Source organism: Coffea arabica, chromosome 11e, assembly GCF_036785885.1.
Source record: "Coffea arabica cultivar ET-39 chromosome 11e, Coffea Arabica ET-39 HiFi, whole genome shotgun sequence".
Classification (NCBI taxonomy): domain Eukaryota; kingdom Viridiplantae; phylum Streptophyta; class Magnoliopsida; order Gentianales; family Rubiaceae; genus Coffea; species Coffea arabica.
The window spans coordinates 61603219-61617895 of record NC_092331.1 but is presented as its reverse complement, the minus strand read 5'-3'; the positions used below and the strand labels follow the sequence as shown (position 1 = coordinate 61617895).

Sequence of the window (14677 nt, the reverse complement as noted above, 5' to 3'; positions counted from 1 at the left end):
TACAACATGCGAATGCTCAAGATCCATATTATATTACAAATTACGATTGTCAGAACTTGGTGTTCCACTTCATACAGGTTTGGCTTCACATGAGTAGATAAGCTAGTGTTTATAATAATGAAAAAAAAAAAAAAATGCTGAACATCCTAAGGTGGCCATGCATGTCACATGGCCCTTGTTGATCTAAAGAAATTGTTGCAGACAGCATTTTCCTTATTTTATGTTGCTTGAATATAATTTTTGAAAAAAAAAAAAAAGGCACAGCCTTGAATGAGTAGCTGGCTTCGAAACGGGCATAAAGTAAACTAACTATAAAATAGATGAATAAAAAGTTTTTATACCTAAAAACAAAAATTATACGTACCATAAGAAAAAAAAATAAACAAATAAGAAAGAACTGTGTTAGATGATAAAGACAGGCATCCCCTCCTTATTTAAGAACATCTTGATTCAAGACGGACATCTCGATTCAAGAACTCCTCCTTATTTAAACAGTTTCACCTGGTAATAGTCTTCACATATTAATATTTTTTTTATGTAATTAAACAATTCACTTCTAATCTTGTTCATATGAATGCTGCACACAATTAAACATTTAATGGAAATAAAAATAAAATTTACTCGTAAAATAATTGATCGTGTCCTAAACACAAATATTATACATATAATAAGAAAAAAAAGAATAAATAAGAAAGGACTGTATCAAATGATAAGGAAGGAGGAATCTAAGTTGAACATTCCGATTCAATAAAAAAAAAAAAAAAAAAAAAAAACACACGTCCCAAGTGCCATAACGTGTCACAGAGCCATCTTCAACAAGAGGAGATAATCCCCCGCCCCAACCCAACAACCCCTCCTCCCCATTCCCCAGCCCTGCTGCAAGTTGCGTCTCTCTGATGCCATAATGTACCATTCATCCGTATCCAAAGTTTGAATTGAAAATTGAAGCTCTTTCCCAATCCAAGAAAGAGCGCTGAGGTGTATTCTTTCCCGGCCGAGACCCTCCCTCTCCCGTCCACCCATATATTAACATCATGCCACGCAAAAATGAGAAATGTGACAGTACCTTTTGGCTTTTATAGCATCCATCACCTGTCTTTCTAGTCCTTCAGCTGATCATTTTTAGTAGCAGTAAACTATACGGCGATGCATGCTAGTTCCTTTCAATACATCTGCGGTCAAGGATTACGCATTTTCAATGGCCTTTTTTTTTTTTTTTTTTGGTTGAGGAACACATTCACAATGGCTATTGAGAAAAACTGCTGAAAACGGAGTACATAATTGAATTCCTTTTAAAAAATCAAAACATGGTTCGAGGATCATCAATCCCTCTTCCTTATTTCCTAGCCCACCAATATGAAAAAGAATTCTAGACGAAAGACAACAAAAGTAGAAGCCTAATTAATATCCATGCACTAGTAGTAGTAGTATTTTATTTTTACTCCACCATTACTGCCTTAATCCGTTGACCAGGATCTTACCTCGGTGGGTGGGTGGTTGGTGCCGACTGCCAAACCTTTGTCCTACGTTAGACCTTGGGCTCAAAGCATTAAAAGCTCTTATCTACTTGGAGAAAGCAATTAATTAACAAGTTAAAATTACTACCACAAATTAATTACTACTAATTGCTACTACTTACAGGATCAAGTACAAGAGCATTTTTTTCCTATCTATTTCTTGCTAGTATTTCTGCCTTCTGGTTCTACACTTCCTACTTTCTAGTCACATGCTTCACTCACCAATTGACTAAAAACCATTTCCAGCGATGTTTACAGCTCAACCAAGCCCAAGTACGCTAAGCTCCTCAACCATCCAACATTTCCCCACCGTCCGTCGATCGGAGACGATCACCGGAGGAGGTCGAAAGATTGGCGGGTTTACTAGACAAAACGCCAATAATGTTCCTGGTTTCCAGTCAACGGTCCAGTCAAAGCACCAATCCATAAGAACAGTGATCAGCAGTGAGGGTGCAAAGCTGGTGGAGAAGTCGCAAGGAAGTAATGGGCCGTTGGCTTCTTCTTCAGTAAGTGGAGGCATGGAGGTCAGGGCAGCGGTCACCATAAGGAGGAAGATGAAGGAGAATATCACCGACAAGTTGGAAGATCAGTGGGAATCTTTCATGAACGGGATTGGTAGAGGAATCTTACTTCAGCTCATCAGTGAAGATATTGATCCCAGTAAGCTTAGTTCTTGCTTGATAAAAACTTTTGTTCTTCAAACCTAAGAATATATATAGTTCGTTATCTTGCTGAGTCTCTGTGTCTATGATAAGAGAAACCTTAGGAAAATTAAAGGGTCACAGACTTTTTTTTGCTACTGCTAGTGAGGTGTGTCCAACTGTACGCAATCTTCCCTCAAATATAGCCAAGGTGGTATGGTACAAAACACGAGAGGGCTGAGTTTTTGTCTCTCCCTTTTCGTTCTTTTCTATTTTTCTTTTGCATTTGCCTTTTTTTTTGGGGAGGGGGGGTGGTGCTCTTAAGAAGTTCGAGTGCGATGCATTTCTTTTGGTTTTCGTGGATTCTGAATGAGATCAAATTAAAATATCAAAATGAACCATTAAAAGATGAATTATGTTGTTTCATATTGATAAATGTGCTTCCTTTATGCTATCTCTATGGAGTTAGTACTCAGAAGTATTGAACTTTTCTTTTTCTGTGGCCTTATAGTTACCAGGTCAGGAAAGAGCGCTGAGTCTTATGTTAGGGGATTTCCTAAGCCATCGAACCATCCATTCGTTGTTGAATACGCTGCAAATTTTAGGGTGCCAAATGATTTTGGGCGTCCCGGAGCTATTCTCATTACGAATTTCCTTGATAAAGAGTTCTACTTGGTGGAGATTGTTGTGCATAATTTTAGTCAAGAGCCTCAATTCTTTCCAGCAAATACATGGATCCATTCTCGAAAAGATAATCCTGAGAGTAGAATCATCTTCAAAAATCAGGTTTGCAACTTATTGTCAAGATTATGTCTATGGCTGAAATAACTAGTATAGGTTTGACAAGTCCAGTGCATGTTTGCCTGACAGGCATACTTGCCATCTCAAACACCTGATGGCATTAAGGATCTTCGTCGTGAAGACTTGCTGAGTATTCGTGGTAATGGTAAAGGCGAGAGGAAAATGCATGAAAGAATATATGATTATGCTCCTTACAATGATTTGGGTAATCCTGATAAGAGTGATGAACTAGCTAGGCCCTCCTTAGGTGGCAATGAGCAGCCTTATCCTAGGCGGTGTCGAACTGGCAGACGCCCAACTAAGAAAGGTACTTTATACGTTGCGATGACCAAATTTTTGGCTTTAGTTTTTCACCAATATTTAATTTTGGCGAGTTTATTGTATGACACTTAAAACAGATCCTTTGAGTGAAAGTAGGATTGAGAAACCTCATCCAATCTATGTTCCTCGAGATGAAGCCTTTGAGGAGATCAAGCAAAATACATTCTCAGCTGGAAGGTTGAAAGCTCTGTTGCACAACCTGATACCGTTGATTGCGTCTACCTTGTCAAGTTCAGACAACCCCTTCACTTGTTTTTCAGAGATAGACAAGCTTTACAATGATGGTGTTTTATTGAAAGATGAAGACCAAAAAGACGTCATAAAGAATCAGTTTCTAACCAATTTGATGAATCAAGTTTTTACTGTTGGTGGAAGATTGCTGAAGTATGAAATTCCGGCTGTTATAAAACGTATGAGTCTTAGCATTTCTTCTTTATCTTATGTATCCTTCTCACCCCTCACCCCTCACTCCATGAATATATTTGGTTGTAGAATTCAGTCTGCCATTTCAATGATTCTGTTGAAAATCTGTAGTATGCTTTCCTGGAGACTCTATTCAAGTCTGAAACTTTTTGTTTTGGATATTATGCTATTTCTGTTTGCAGGGGACCGATTTGCATGGTTACGTGACAATGAGTTTGCAAGACAGGCACTGGCAGGTGTTAATCCTGTTAATATTGAACTACTCAAGGTAGCATTTCTATAGTTCTAAAACCTTTCTGAGTAAATCTTGTCAGTTCTTGGTTCACTTATGATGCGTCTAATCTACAGGAACTGCCAATTCTGAGCAAACTGGATCCTGCAGTTTATGGCCCCCCAGAGTCTGCAATTACCAGGGAATTAATTGAACAAGAGCTGTTTGGAATGTCTGTTGAGAAGGTACCAAAACAAAATTCCGTAGCTTTTCTAAAACCCGTCACTAGTATTTGCTTCAGAAAGTTGTTCTAGCTTACATTGGCTTGCATGTCACAGGCCATAGAGGACAAGAGACTGTTCATACTTGACTATCATGATATGCTACTGCCTTTCATTGAGGGGATGAACTCATTGCCTGGTAGAAAAGCTTATGCCTCCAGAACCATTTTTTTCTACACTCCTACTGGCATTTTAAGGCCAATCATAATTGAGCTTTCTCTCCCTCCCTCATCTAATTCACCAAGAAAGAAGCATGTCTTTGTCCACGGCCACGATGCTACCACTCATTGGATCTGGAAGCAAGCTAAAGCGCATGTTTGCTCAAATGATGCTGGCATCCATCAATTAGTAAACCATTGGTAAGAGAAATTTCTTTTCTTTAAATGTTTCAGAAATTCTTATGTGGGAAAATATTTTTGTGGCCATCAATATGAAGTTCTTCAACCACTTTCTTCTTAGATTATTCAGTTCTCCATTCACTTATGTAGGATCATATGGACCAAGACTTTTGTTGAGTTGAGTTGAGGCATTCAACAATAAAATTTCCTGGAACTCTAATAAATGTTGGAGAATGCTTCGCCATATGTAATTACAGGATTACCGAATATGAGATTTGATTTGAATGTTATCTTTTTTCCAACGTGCCAAGATGGATCTAATGTTGCTATAATGGAACTTCAGGTTGAGGACTCATGCCTGTATGGAGCCTTACATAATAGCCACCCATAGGCAGCTCAGCTCCATGCATCCAATATACAAATTGCTTCATCCTCATATGCGCTACACACTGGAAATTAATGCCCTTGCCAGACAAGGTCTAATAAATGGAGGTGGAATAATTGAAGCTTGTTTTAGTCCTGGAAAGTATTCCATGGAAATAAGCTCTGCAGCTTATAAGAGCTTGTGGCAATTTGACACGGAAGCATTGCCAGCAGATTTAGTTAGGAGGTCGGACTTTATGCCTGCCATGCCTTTCTGTCCATCTCTACAACTTCAAAAAGTTTTCCATCTTCACCCTATTCTGCATATAGTTCGTCACATTCTGTTTTATAATTCATGTGAATTTCAGGGGCATGGCTGTGGAGGATCCTTCAATGCCATGTGGTGTGAAACTTGTGATTGAAGACTACCCTTATGCAGCAGATGGACTTCTTATTTGGTCTGCCATCAAAGAATTGGTAGCGTCCTATGTGGATCACTATTATTCTGATCCCAGTTCCATCACTTCTGATGTTGAGCTCCAAGCCTGGTGGAATGAGATTAAGAACAAGGGCCACTTCGATAAAAGAGACGAGACTTGGTGGCCTAACCTCGGGACCAAGGAAGACCTGTCTAGCATTTTAACTATTATGATTTGGGTTGCTTCAGGTCAGCATGCAGCTATAAATTTTGGACAGTATCCATTTGGAGGGTATGTACCTAACCACCCAACCCTGATGCGAAAACTCATCCCAGGAGAAGGTGATCCCGCCTATGAGAAGTTTCTTCTCGACCCTGTGCATACTTTTCTGTCATCTTTGCCCACTCAACTCCAGGCCACCAAAATTATGGCGGTTCAGGACACCTTGTCAACTCATTCTCCAGATGAAGAGTACCTGCACCAGTTGCACAATGTCCAAAGTACTTCAATAAAGGATCCTGAAGTTCTGAAGTTATTTGAGAAATTCTCAGCCAAACTAGAGGACATAGAACGGACAATAAATGAAAGAAACAGGAATATAGGTCTGAAAAACCGAAGTGGTGCTGGTATCCCTCCATATGAACTGCTTCTACCCTCTTCCGGTCCAGGAGTAACTGGTCGTGGTATTCCCAACAGCATTTCTATCTAGGAGGTTTCCCAGCTTGTAGCTTTAGTGAATCTTCTGGTGCTTCTTTTAGTCAGGATCGAGCTTTTGGGTTTGGAGGCATCTACTTCACAATAATCGCTCCTGTGTAACTTGTCATAGTATCATTGATTGATTTTAGGTGCTTAAGTCAAAATGTTGTAGTTAGCAACTTCAGCTCGCTGAAGGTTATTAAGAATTTGAACGTCATTCAGCATAATGATCAATTGATTGGCGCCATTATATAACGAAGATTTGTAGCTGTTTTCTTTTTCCCCTCTGCTGACAGAACCAGAGAAACGATGACTTTCCATGTGGAGAAGAAGTTCGGCATTCATCATTACGCAGTCCACTGCATTGTTGACACTAAGTAGGCTATTGTTTACATCTGTTTAAAGCAGGGGTTAATCTACTCTTGTAATTGTTGAAGTCACCACTCAGCAAATAATTCTTTCTTCCCTTGGCAGCTGCATTTATGTATAAAATGTATTACAGCAACGTCGTTGCCAGATGACAAATGACGCTATAACTTGGAAGCAGTAACTGATGTTGCGAGCTTGATCAATTCCTTTTTCAGCACCTTACCAGGAGCAATTTTGGGTATTAAGTCAAGGAAAAACACCTTTCTTCTTGTATGGAGCAACGTAGAGGCAAATCCACTAATGAGTAGGAATGAAATGACAATAAGGACAACAAATGTGCTTGTTCACAACTCAGAGCAACTGTTTCTATTCTGCTGTGCCTGTAATAATGATCTGAATCGATTCTGCACTCTTTAATCCGGAATAGGTAATTTTTGGTGCATGCCCATTTGGCGACAAAACCTATAATCTTCAACTCATTAATCAGGCTTCCTGATTTTCTCACTACAAAAGCCACGGGTATTTGGCCTGCGTCGTCACGAGGGAAACCTGTAAGATTAACAGTAGGGGACTTCAACATGGATACTCCTGAAACGGTACTCAGCTTAAGACATAAGCAAAAGAAGGTTTAACAAACATGGATCAGGGGCATGAACGGTTGCACCTGCAACCGTTCCCGGTAATTATATACATTTTACATAGTGCATAACTTTATTTTCACACGATGTAACTTTGTTTGCATAATGTGTAACTTCAGAATAAATTTTTGTGGGCCCACACACGACGTTAAAAATGAGGTACAAGAAGTAATCTGGACCATACAAATTTTTTGGGTCAAATCTTGGTCATGAATAGCTCAGGACGGTCCCTGATGACCATGGTTCAAAGTTGCGGTCGCAGTCACGGTCGCGGCTCGGAACGTTCCACATCGATCTCGGCATATCGGTCGCGGTCTCGGTGAGACACAAATTTTAAAGTATTTAATATTCTAAAAATTGTTAATAATATAAAAAAAGTATGCTAAACAAAAATAATAAAAAATAGCAAAAGAAATGGCCGAGTCAATCCGTCACGGTATAATTCGGCCGATTTCTCGTCTTGACTCGGGATAACTCGGAGTGACTCAGTGTGACTCGGCCGAGTCAATCCGTCGCGGTGACGTCTCGGCCGATTTCACGGCGAGTCAAGTATCTCGGTATCGTTTCGTCACAGTATCGTATCGGTAGGGGCCGAGACGGTGACGACTCGGCCGAGACTTCGAACTATGCAGTGATGACCGTCCCACATACGGGATCCCAACAGCATCAGTGATCTCGGGATGCGAAAGCAGCAGGTTTTTCAGCTCTGCCGGAGCAACCTGATATCATGCACAAAGACGGGATGGTCATTGGTCGACGAGCAAACAAGTTTTTCTCAGGCAGAAATAGAATAGCGGTTCCATGAATTTGCTTTGTGCATTTTTAAGCTCAGAAACTGAGAATGGCAAATGTGGAAGAAACCTGGTAAGCCTTGTACTTAATTAAAGTCCTTCATCCTTTCCACATAGAATAGGAAGCCTTCATGATCAAAATAGCAAATGTCACTAGTTCTTAGCCATCCCTCAGGGTCCAACATTGCAGCTGTTGCTTCTTTTTCAGCCATATATCCTGCACCAAATTGAGCTACCCAAGATTAGCCAGTATTATCACCAAACATTTTTGCAAACCATAATTCACCCCATGTACCATCTACATTTATGCGTGAGATACAATCCAGACAACAAAAGGGCCACTTGTTTGGCACGAAATTGACGGGTAAAATGGCAAACACTCTCACACTTCGTTATGGTAGGCCCTCTGATCCACAGTTCGCCTTTCGCGAGAGGAGGCAGGCCAAGTCCATCATGGAATTTCGGATCAACAATTTTGTCCTACTGAACCCGGTACCCGGCTTTCATTTGGACCCACGGTTCGAGTAGCTCCACCTGTCGTTTCTGTAAGTAAGTCCATATGCCTAAAACCATAATCTCCACTACATCATTGCCATATCAGGGTCTTTTAAACGCTTACCAGATCAGCATTTTACTATAAGAAAATACCAATATTGTCTTTTTGGAAACTTGTTGCCTTGGTGCCTGAGAAATTGCCATTACATAACCATAAATCCATAATGGCATAGATGATTGGGCAAGGCTATAAGCCTGCAATTCTACGAGTCTATGGGCATACTTGGGAAGTCACTCTTAAACCTGTCCACCACCGAATTGGCCAGCGGAGCTCCGCCACAGAGCACCAACTCTAAGGACCTCAGGTCATACTTTCTGGCAACGTCAGCATTGTTAACCATCGCCACCGCCGCCGGCTCCGCCAACGCCAACTGCGTAACCTTAAACTCCTCCACCTTTCTCACCATCAATTCCAAATCGAACCGTCACCAGGGTCCCACCCAAAGCCACCTCCTTGAAACACAGCAGAAACCCATAAACGTGGAAGTAAGGCACCGTACACAAGGTCACAGACGGAGTCTTTCTCGTCGATCTCCTTTAAAGTGTCCGGCAGTCCCCGACGAGTAGAGAATCGCAGCCGTGTCAAATTGAGATATGTGAATTGGAGGAACAGAGAGATATAAAGAATGGGAATTTGGGACGAATTAGTTGAGAGAATGAAGGCCGCATCCCCTCTGGAGAGCCCAAATTCATGATGGAGAGAAGAAGCTAAGGATTTGACGCGGGATTGGAGTTGGGAGTGGAGAATGCGGCGGTGGGTGGTGGTGTCTAGGACTAGGAGTGCAACGGCGGTGGAGGTGGGTGGATGGTGGTGGAGAAAAGTAAAGATGTAGGAGGTGATGGAGAGAGGGGTGGTTATAGGGGGAAGGAAAAACGGGGGTCTAAGGCTGTGGTAGATTTTACTTTTTAGTTTCGGAACAGAAACCGCTTCTGGGGTCAATGGAAGATGGCGGCAAATAATGGTGGTTAAGGAGGAGGAGAATTTGGATTTGCTTTAACCATTTTTGTTATAGTAGTAGGATATTTGGAGGCGATGAACGGTGATTCAAACTAATATTCTCTCGTTTGATGTTGGATAGTGAGTTGGGTGGGGGATGGGGAGTTTAAGTCAGCGATGGAGACGACAAATGGAGAATCCACGAGGGCCCGGAGGCAGGGATCCCCCAGTCACTTCTTACAGATCCCTTTTATCAAATAGAAAGTATCAAATATTTACATAAACATAAAATAGGTAACTGCACCATCTTTCCCGGTTAACCCCTAAAATGTCTGCAAAGAGTAAGGGCCTTAGCCCAACAGGCTGTTGATCACAAGAAGTCATAGATGTATTTTGATTGAACGCCAAGGTTTGTCAGGAAATTCGCACACCTGTTTTCTTCTCCGTAGGAATGTTGGAAAGTGACGTGGATACGTTGAGAGTGAGTCTTGCAATCTGCTACCATTGCCAATACATTGGGAGGCACTTCTTGTTCAGACAGTCCACTGGTGCAAACTTTAGAGTCAAAAGACTCCAAAATGCCTTTCTCCTTTGCAAGTTGAAGCTCAACTCTCATGCTCCAAAGTTTGCAATCTGCTAACCATTCAAATTTGCCTGTCTAACTATTCACACTATATACTAGGCAAATATTTGTTTATCAAATAGGTTTAGTGTATAAGTCTCAATTTATGTATTAAAAGAAAAGTGCATTTTATGTCTTGAGGCAAGTGATAGCTTATTTCCTGTGTCCAATCATTGGCTACTTCATTTTCACTTGACCAACTTATGTGTCGATGCATACTGTTTTTGAAGGACACTCTTCACAAAATTCTACTCAAATTGTGCAGCATGGCTTGGTAATTCTACATGCAGTTGTCTAACTAAACAAATGTCATATTTTTAATTACTAAACACCCTACAACTCTCTCGAATCTCCTACGAGAATATCATCCGACAAGCCTGTCATCTCTATCATTTACCACCACTTTTCCGCAGTCTTTCTAATTTCAACATTTTAAATAGTCACACAGTTTCTTGCAAGACAGCCGGTAGCCGGAAATAGTCAAAAGTGTCAATACTCTTTACCTTTTCTAACAGAAGTTAGAAATTCAGCTTTTATAAATTTAAATCTCAGGAAAAATTTCAAAAATCGGTAACCTTTGAGGTCCTTTCAAAACTTATAAATTCAAACCCAATCCCTATAGAACCGACGTGGGAGGGCAACCCACAAGTGTCAATACTCAAAATAGACGAATGTGGTTGGAACTGTTACCCATAGACTATTTTACTCGGATAAAACGGCGATCAGATGATCTGTCAGTTTCGATTAATCATCACATTTCTTCTTTTCCAAATACTCTTATGATCGAACATTTCTCACTAAATACTGATTCAAGCCCTCTTTTTTACTATTCCCTTTTTTTAGTTGCCTAGTGTAAAAGTTAGTACGTTTTTGGATCAATGGCTGAAACTCATATACAAGTAGCGGACGTCCCAGAGGAGGAATCACATTCACGGCAGCTGCAAGACCAGACTCCCCTGCTCAAGGTAGAACAAACTCACCAATCCCAAAATCAAGAAACTACGGAAGAAGATCAAGAGGCCTACACTCCTCTTGACAAGACCCTTAAAACATTAGACTCGTTCCTTGCTCTTCTGGGCTTCAAACAAAATTCAATCTTGAGTGTCGGGCTGTCTTGGATGGTTTTCCTGCTCATTGGTTTTTTCCTTCCGGTGGTTATTCTTCAACTTTCCAATTGTCCCGGTTGTGAGAAGGGCCAAATTAAAAGTTTTGAGCTGGATATTGTGGCTTCTCAGGCTAGTTTGGCATCTGCCTCTCTTATTTGTGTGTCCCACAATTTGCGCAAGTATGGCATTAGGAAGTTTCTATTTGTTGATAGGTATACTGGTCATGTGGAGAGGTTCAGTGACCAATATATTCAGAAGATCTCTGTGAGTATCTTTCTAATTGGACTTTGTAAATTGCACGATATGCAGGGTGGTTATGGTTCTGATCTTTCTGTTGTGTTCTTTATATGCTGCTTGTGTTTCTACAAGAAAGATAACAATGCATCCAAAATAAAGAGTAGTAGATGAGCTATTAAGCTGGTTCATAACTTGAAAAAAAAAAAAAGAGTCAATCTTTTAAATTAATTGCTTTATATCAAGGAATAAGTTGCAGAAGTTTGCTGAGTAAATTTTGGTGAACATATTTAGACAATTAGCATTAATATCTGATATTCAGAAGTTTACTTTCTGCCGTCCGCTTATATTCTTGGGATCAATGGCAAAGAATCTTTCTGTGCAAATGGAGGTGTTTGGCTTGGAATGGAAAAAGGTTTAAGTTTCTATTGTACGTGTTATTTGGTTTCTTTGAAACACACTACGACTGATGTTTTAAAAGAGTGGATGCTTCTTCTACTATATCATTGGGAATTATCCCAGCATATACTGGTGTGTCCGTTTCCTTCACGAGTTTTGCTTCAATATATTGCTTCTCTTGATATATTTGGTCGCTCTAAGTTTTTCTATTTTGGACTTGAGTAGTCTTTTACCTCTGAACAATTGATCTATGTAAAACTTTCGATATTTGGCACGTGTTGTAATACGACTGCCACAGTATAGGACTCATGGGGGTATCTCTATCTGCAGGAATCTGTCCGGTTGCTGGTGTTATGGGTACTGCCATGTTTCATTCTTAAGACTGCTCGTGAAGTCATCCGCATGTTATACGTGCATCATGAATTATGGTGGCAAACTGTCGTTATTTTACTAGCATTTGTTTTATCCTCAACCTATGTGACTATAATCTTTCTATCCTCCTGCATATTGTTCTATCTGGTCTGCAATTTACAGATTATACACTTCGATGACTATGGGAAGCTCTTGGAAAGGCAATCTGATGTTTTAATATTAATAAAAGAGCATATTCGTCTGCGGCATTATCTATCAAAAATAAGCCACAGATTTAGAATCTATCTTATTCTGGTGTTCTTGATTGTCACTGTAAGCCAGTTTGTGACTCTATTCCAAACTACTGGGTATACTGGAATCATCTCATTCATTAATGGAGGTGATTTTGCTGTAAGTTTGGACCTCATCATCACTCGCAATTGCTGTTTTGTTTATTGTCTCAATTGTTTGTCCATGGATTTGAATGCCGGACGGAAGTTCTCTAGAATAAAATTGGAACCCTTGGTAAAATTAAGAATTGCTGATTGATATCATTAGAACAAATTGGTGTGCTTAATTTCCTGAAACAGAGATTTGGACTCCGTTGCCAATATTTGCAGGTTTAAAGTCTATGTAGATATTCATAGACTACTATTCTCTATGCTTTGTCAGCAGCACATCTCAGCTTTTTCCTCTATGTGCACCTCTCCTGTTCTATTGTTGTGTAGTTGAGAGTATGATGACGCTGACAATTTAAGGTTAATTTGGTTTCGTTCTTTTCTCTGGTTATTAGGTGTCTTCCATCGTCCAAGTAGCTGGAATAACTCTTTGCTTGAACGCAGCTGCAAAAATATCCCACAGAGCCCAAGGAATTGGATCGCTAGCTAGTCAGTGGCATGCTTTAAGGACATGCACTCCTACTGATGCATCTCAATTCAGGATTGCTAGCAGCACTGGAAGCCTGGAGGTGGATCATATGATAGGTTCCCTCTACACAAGCTACTCAGAAAGTGATTTGGAGTCTTTGGAATTTGTCCCGACCAGTCAAAGTACACCACTCTCTTCTTATGCATCTTCATACCACAAGAGGCAAGCCCTAGGTACGCGGATCAAATCCTGTTTTTTTGTTTTATTTATTCTATATCACCTTCCTCTGAGGTCTGTGGAGATATGGCCTTAGTCAGCTCAATATACCTTAAGTTAGCTCTTTCTTTTAATTAAGCTGCCTTTCTAGAGCTTGTTTATATGACATAGAAATCTGCTGAGGATGAAAAGAATCGTTCATTGGACAGAATGTCATATAATCCAGACTGTATTAATATTCTATTCTCAGTATATAGACCGGATGCCCAAATGGATGAATTTTACGTCATTTTTCTGACTCCATTATAAAGGCTTTTACCTAGTATGAAGAATACGAGTAAATAAGTCGAGTAATAGCAGAATTACATTTTCTTAATCAATATGCCAAGAGTTGTGAAAGGGCATTTCGTTGTAGTATATGCTTCAGACAAGAAAGGGAATCTGATTATGAGTATGTTATCCGAAACTAAGAGAGAATTATCGTGAAAATACAACAGAGTTCTAGTTACTTTGGGAAGTCAAAGATACAAGTTGAATCGATTCTCTCTTTCTACCATTGCTGTTTGTTCGCCTCTTGCTCTGGAAGGGATTCATGTCTTCAATTTGTTTTCTTTTTAAAGAATGAAAACACAAGACAAATAAGCAGCAAAAAGACAGATTCTAAGTGCTTTGCGCTTGGCAATTGCTGTTCATTAAAAAACTAAGAATGACTTCTCCTACCAAACAATAATATACCCTCAACACAGGCAAACCACCGCACGCACACACAACTTTGAAGTGGTAGAATATGTAACACTGCAGTTTCTTTCAGTGCAACCACAAACTTTTCCTTCTTTGTACCCAGGCTCTTTCCTCTTGCTTGATCATCGAGTGTGTCTACGCTGTTTCTTTGCTTGAGCCTCTTTCTAACTGGCATCTTAATCCTGAATTGTCACGTACGCTCATAATTTTTGATTCTACAATGGCTATACAGTGACATATTTGCAGTCCAACCCCGGGGGAATTACGGTTTTTGGATGGACGGTTGATAGGGGACTGATCAACACCATTTTCTTCATTCAACTGTCGCTCGTGCTCTTTGTGCTTGGAAAGACCGTAGTTTTCACTTCACAGTAATCATCACCTGCCACGGCAAAGTGGCACATCAAAATCGTAATTGCGATCCAAAGTCGTCGGCCACCGTCCCTGGGGCAGCACCTATGTCACGTTTTGCTACAGGCATGCAAAGAGCATCGCAGGGTGCCCATCACACAAAGGAAATTTGCAATTTGACGGGCTCCGTTCATCATTTGCAATTTGTTCTTCACTGTCGCTTCTTTGGTTAAGATTACATGTAAATCATTATAGTAAAAGACATTGGAAAAGGACCCCCAAAAAAAATATAATAATAATAATAATAATAATAACAGGATAGTTATGAAGTGTCATTGACTTCGACTTGTACTATAATAGAAAACATAAACCAGTACGTATGGTTGGCTATTTGGAACAGCATTTTTTCGGGAAATTCTTTTACCTTTTATGACAGATTTAATATTAACCGTATTCATAAATGGGACACAGCATACAATCCTTGAATTG

General features: G+C 40.1%; 2 protein-coding genes across 6 annotated transcripts; both read left to right on the top strand.

The window, feature by feature from the left end:
- Window positions 1-1640: 1640 nt before the first annotated feature.
- LOC113719047 (lipoxygenase 6, chloroplastic-like) lies at window positions 1641-6266 on the top strand. 2 transcript variants are annotated; one of them, XM_027244035.2, is made up of 9 exons: window positions 1642-2177; window positions 2670-2944; window positions 3029-3266; window positions 3358-3690; window positions 3886-3971; window positions 4052-4159; window positions 4253-4554; window positions 4877-5143; window positions 5265-6266. In XM_027244035.2, exons 1-9 carry the CDS (start codon window positions 1766-1768, stop codon window positions 6022-6024), a joined length of 2781 nt encoding a protein of 926 aa, XP_027099836.1. In that variant the 5' UTR covers window positions 1642-1765; the 3' UTR covers window positions 6025-6266. The 2 variants fall into 2 exon arrangements, with proteins under 2 accessions (XP_027099837.1, XP_027099836.1); XM_027244036.2 differs by lacking the exon at window positions 4877-5143 and having other exon boundaries at window positions 1641-2177.
- Window positions 6267-10512: 4246 nt separating this feature from the next.
- LOC113719057 (uncharacterized) lies at window positions 10513-14603 on the top strand. Of its 4 annotated transcripts, XM_027244052.2 has the most exons (5): window positions 10515-11293; window positions 11993-12019; window positions 12197-12424; window positions 12807-13113; window positions 14070-14603. In XM_027244052.2, exons 1-5 carry the CDS (start codon window positions 10802-10804, stop codon window positions 14210-14212), a joined length of 1197 nt encoding a protein of 398 aa, XP_027099853.1. In that variant the 5' UTR covers window positions 10515-10801; the 3' UTR covers window positions 14213-14603. The 4 variants fall into 4 exon arrangements, with proteins under 4 accessions (XP_071929027.1, XP_071929026.1, XP_027099853.1 ...); XM_072072926.1 differs by lacking the exon at window positions 12197-12424 and having other exon boundaries at window positions 10513-11293; XM_027244051.2 differs by having other exon boundaries at window positions 10521-11293; window positions 11993-12424.
- The last annotated feature ends 74 nt before the right edge of the window (window positions 14604-14677 follow it).

Coding starts and splice junctions, on each gene's coding strand:
- LOC113719057 (XM_027244051.2), top strand. CDS start 10,802: ATGGCTGAAACTCATATACAAGTAGCGGACGTCCCAGAGGAGGAATCA. Junction 11,294..11,992: donor AATATATTCAGAAGATCTCT/GTGAGTATCTTT, acceptor CTCTATCTGCAG/GAATCTGTCCGGTTGCTGGT. Junction 12,425..12,806: donor TTAATGGAGGTGATTTTGCT/GTAAGTTTGGAC, acceptor TCTGGTTATTAG/GTGTCTTCCATCGTCCAAGT.
- LOC113719047 (XM_027244035.2), top strand. CDS start 1,766: ATGTTTACAGCTCAACCAAGCCCAAGTACGCTAAGCTCCTCAACCATC. Junction 4,160..4,252: donor TTGGAATGTCTGTTGAGAAG/GTACCAAAACAA, acceptor TGCATGTCACAG/GCCATAGAGGACAAGAGACT. Junction 4,555..4,876: donor CATCAATTAGTAAACCATTG/GTAAGAGAAATT, acceptor ATGGAACTTCAG/GTTGAGGACTCATGCCTGTA.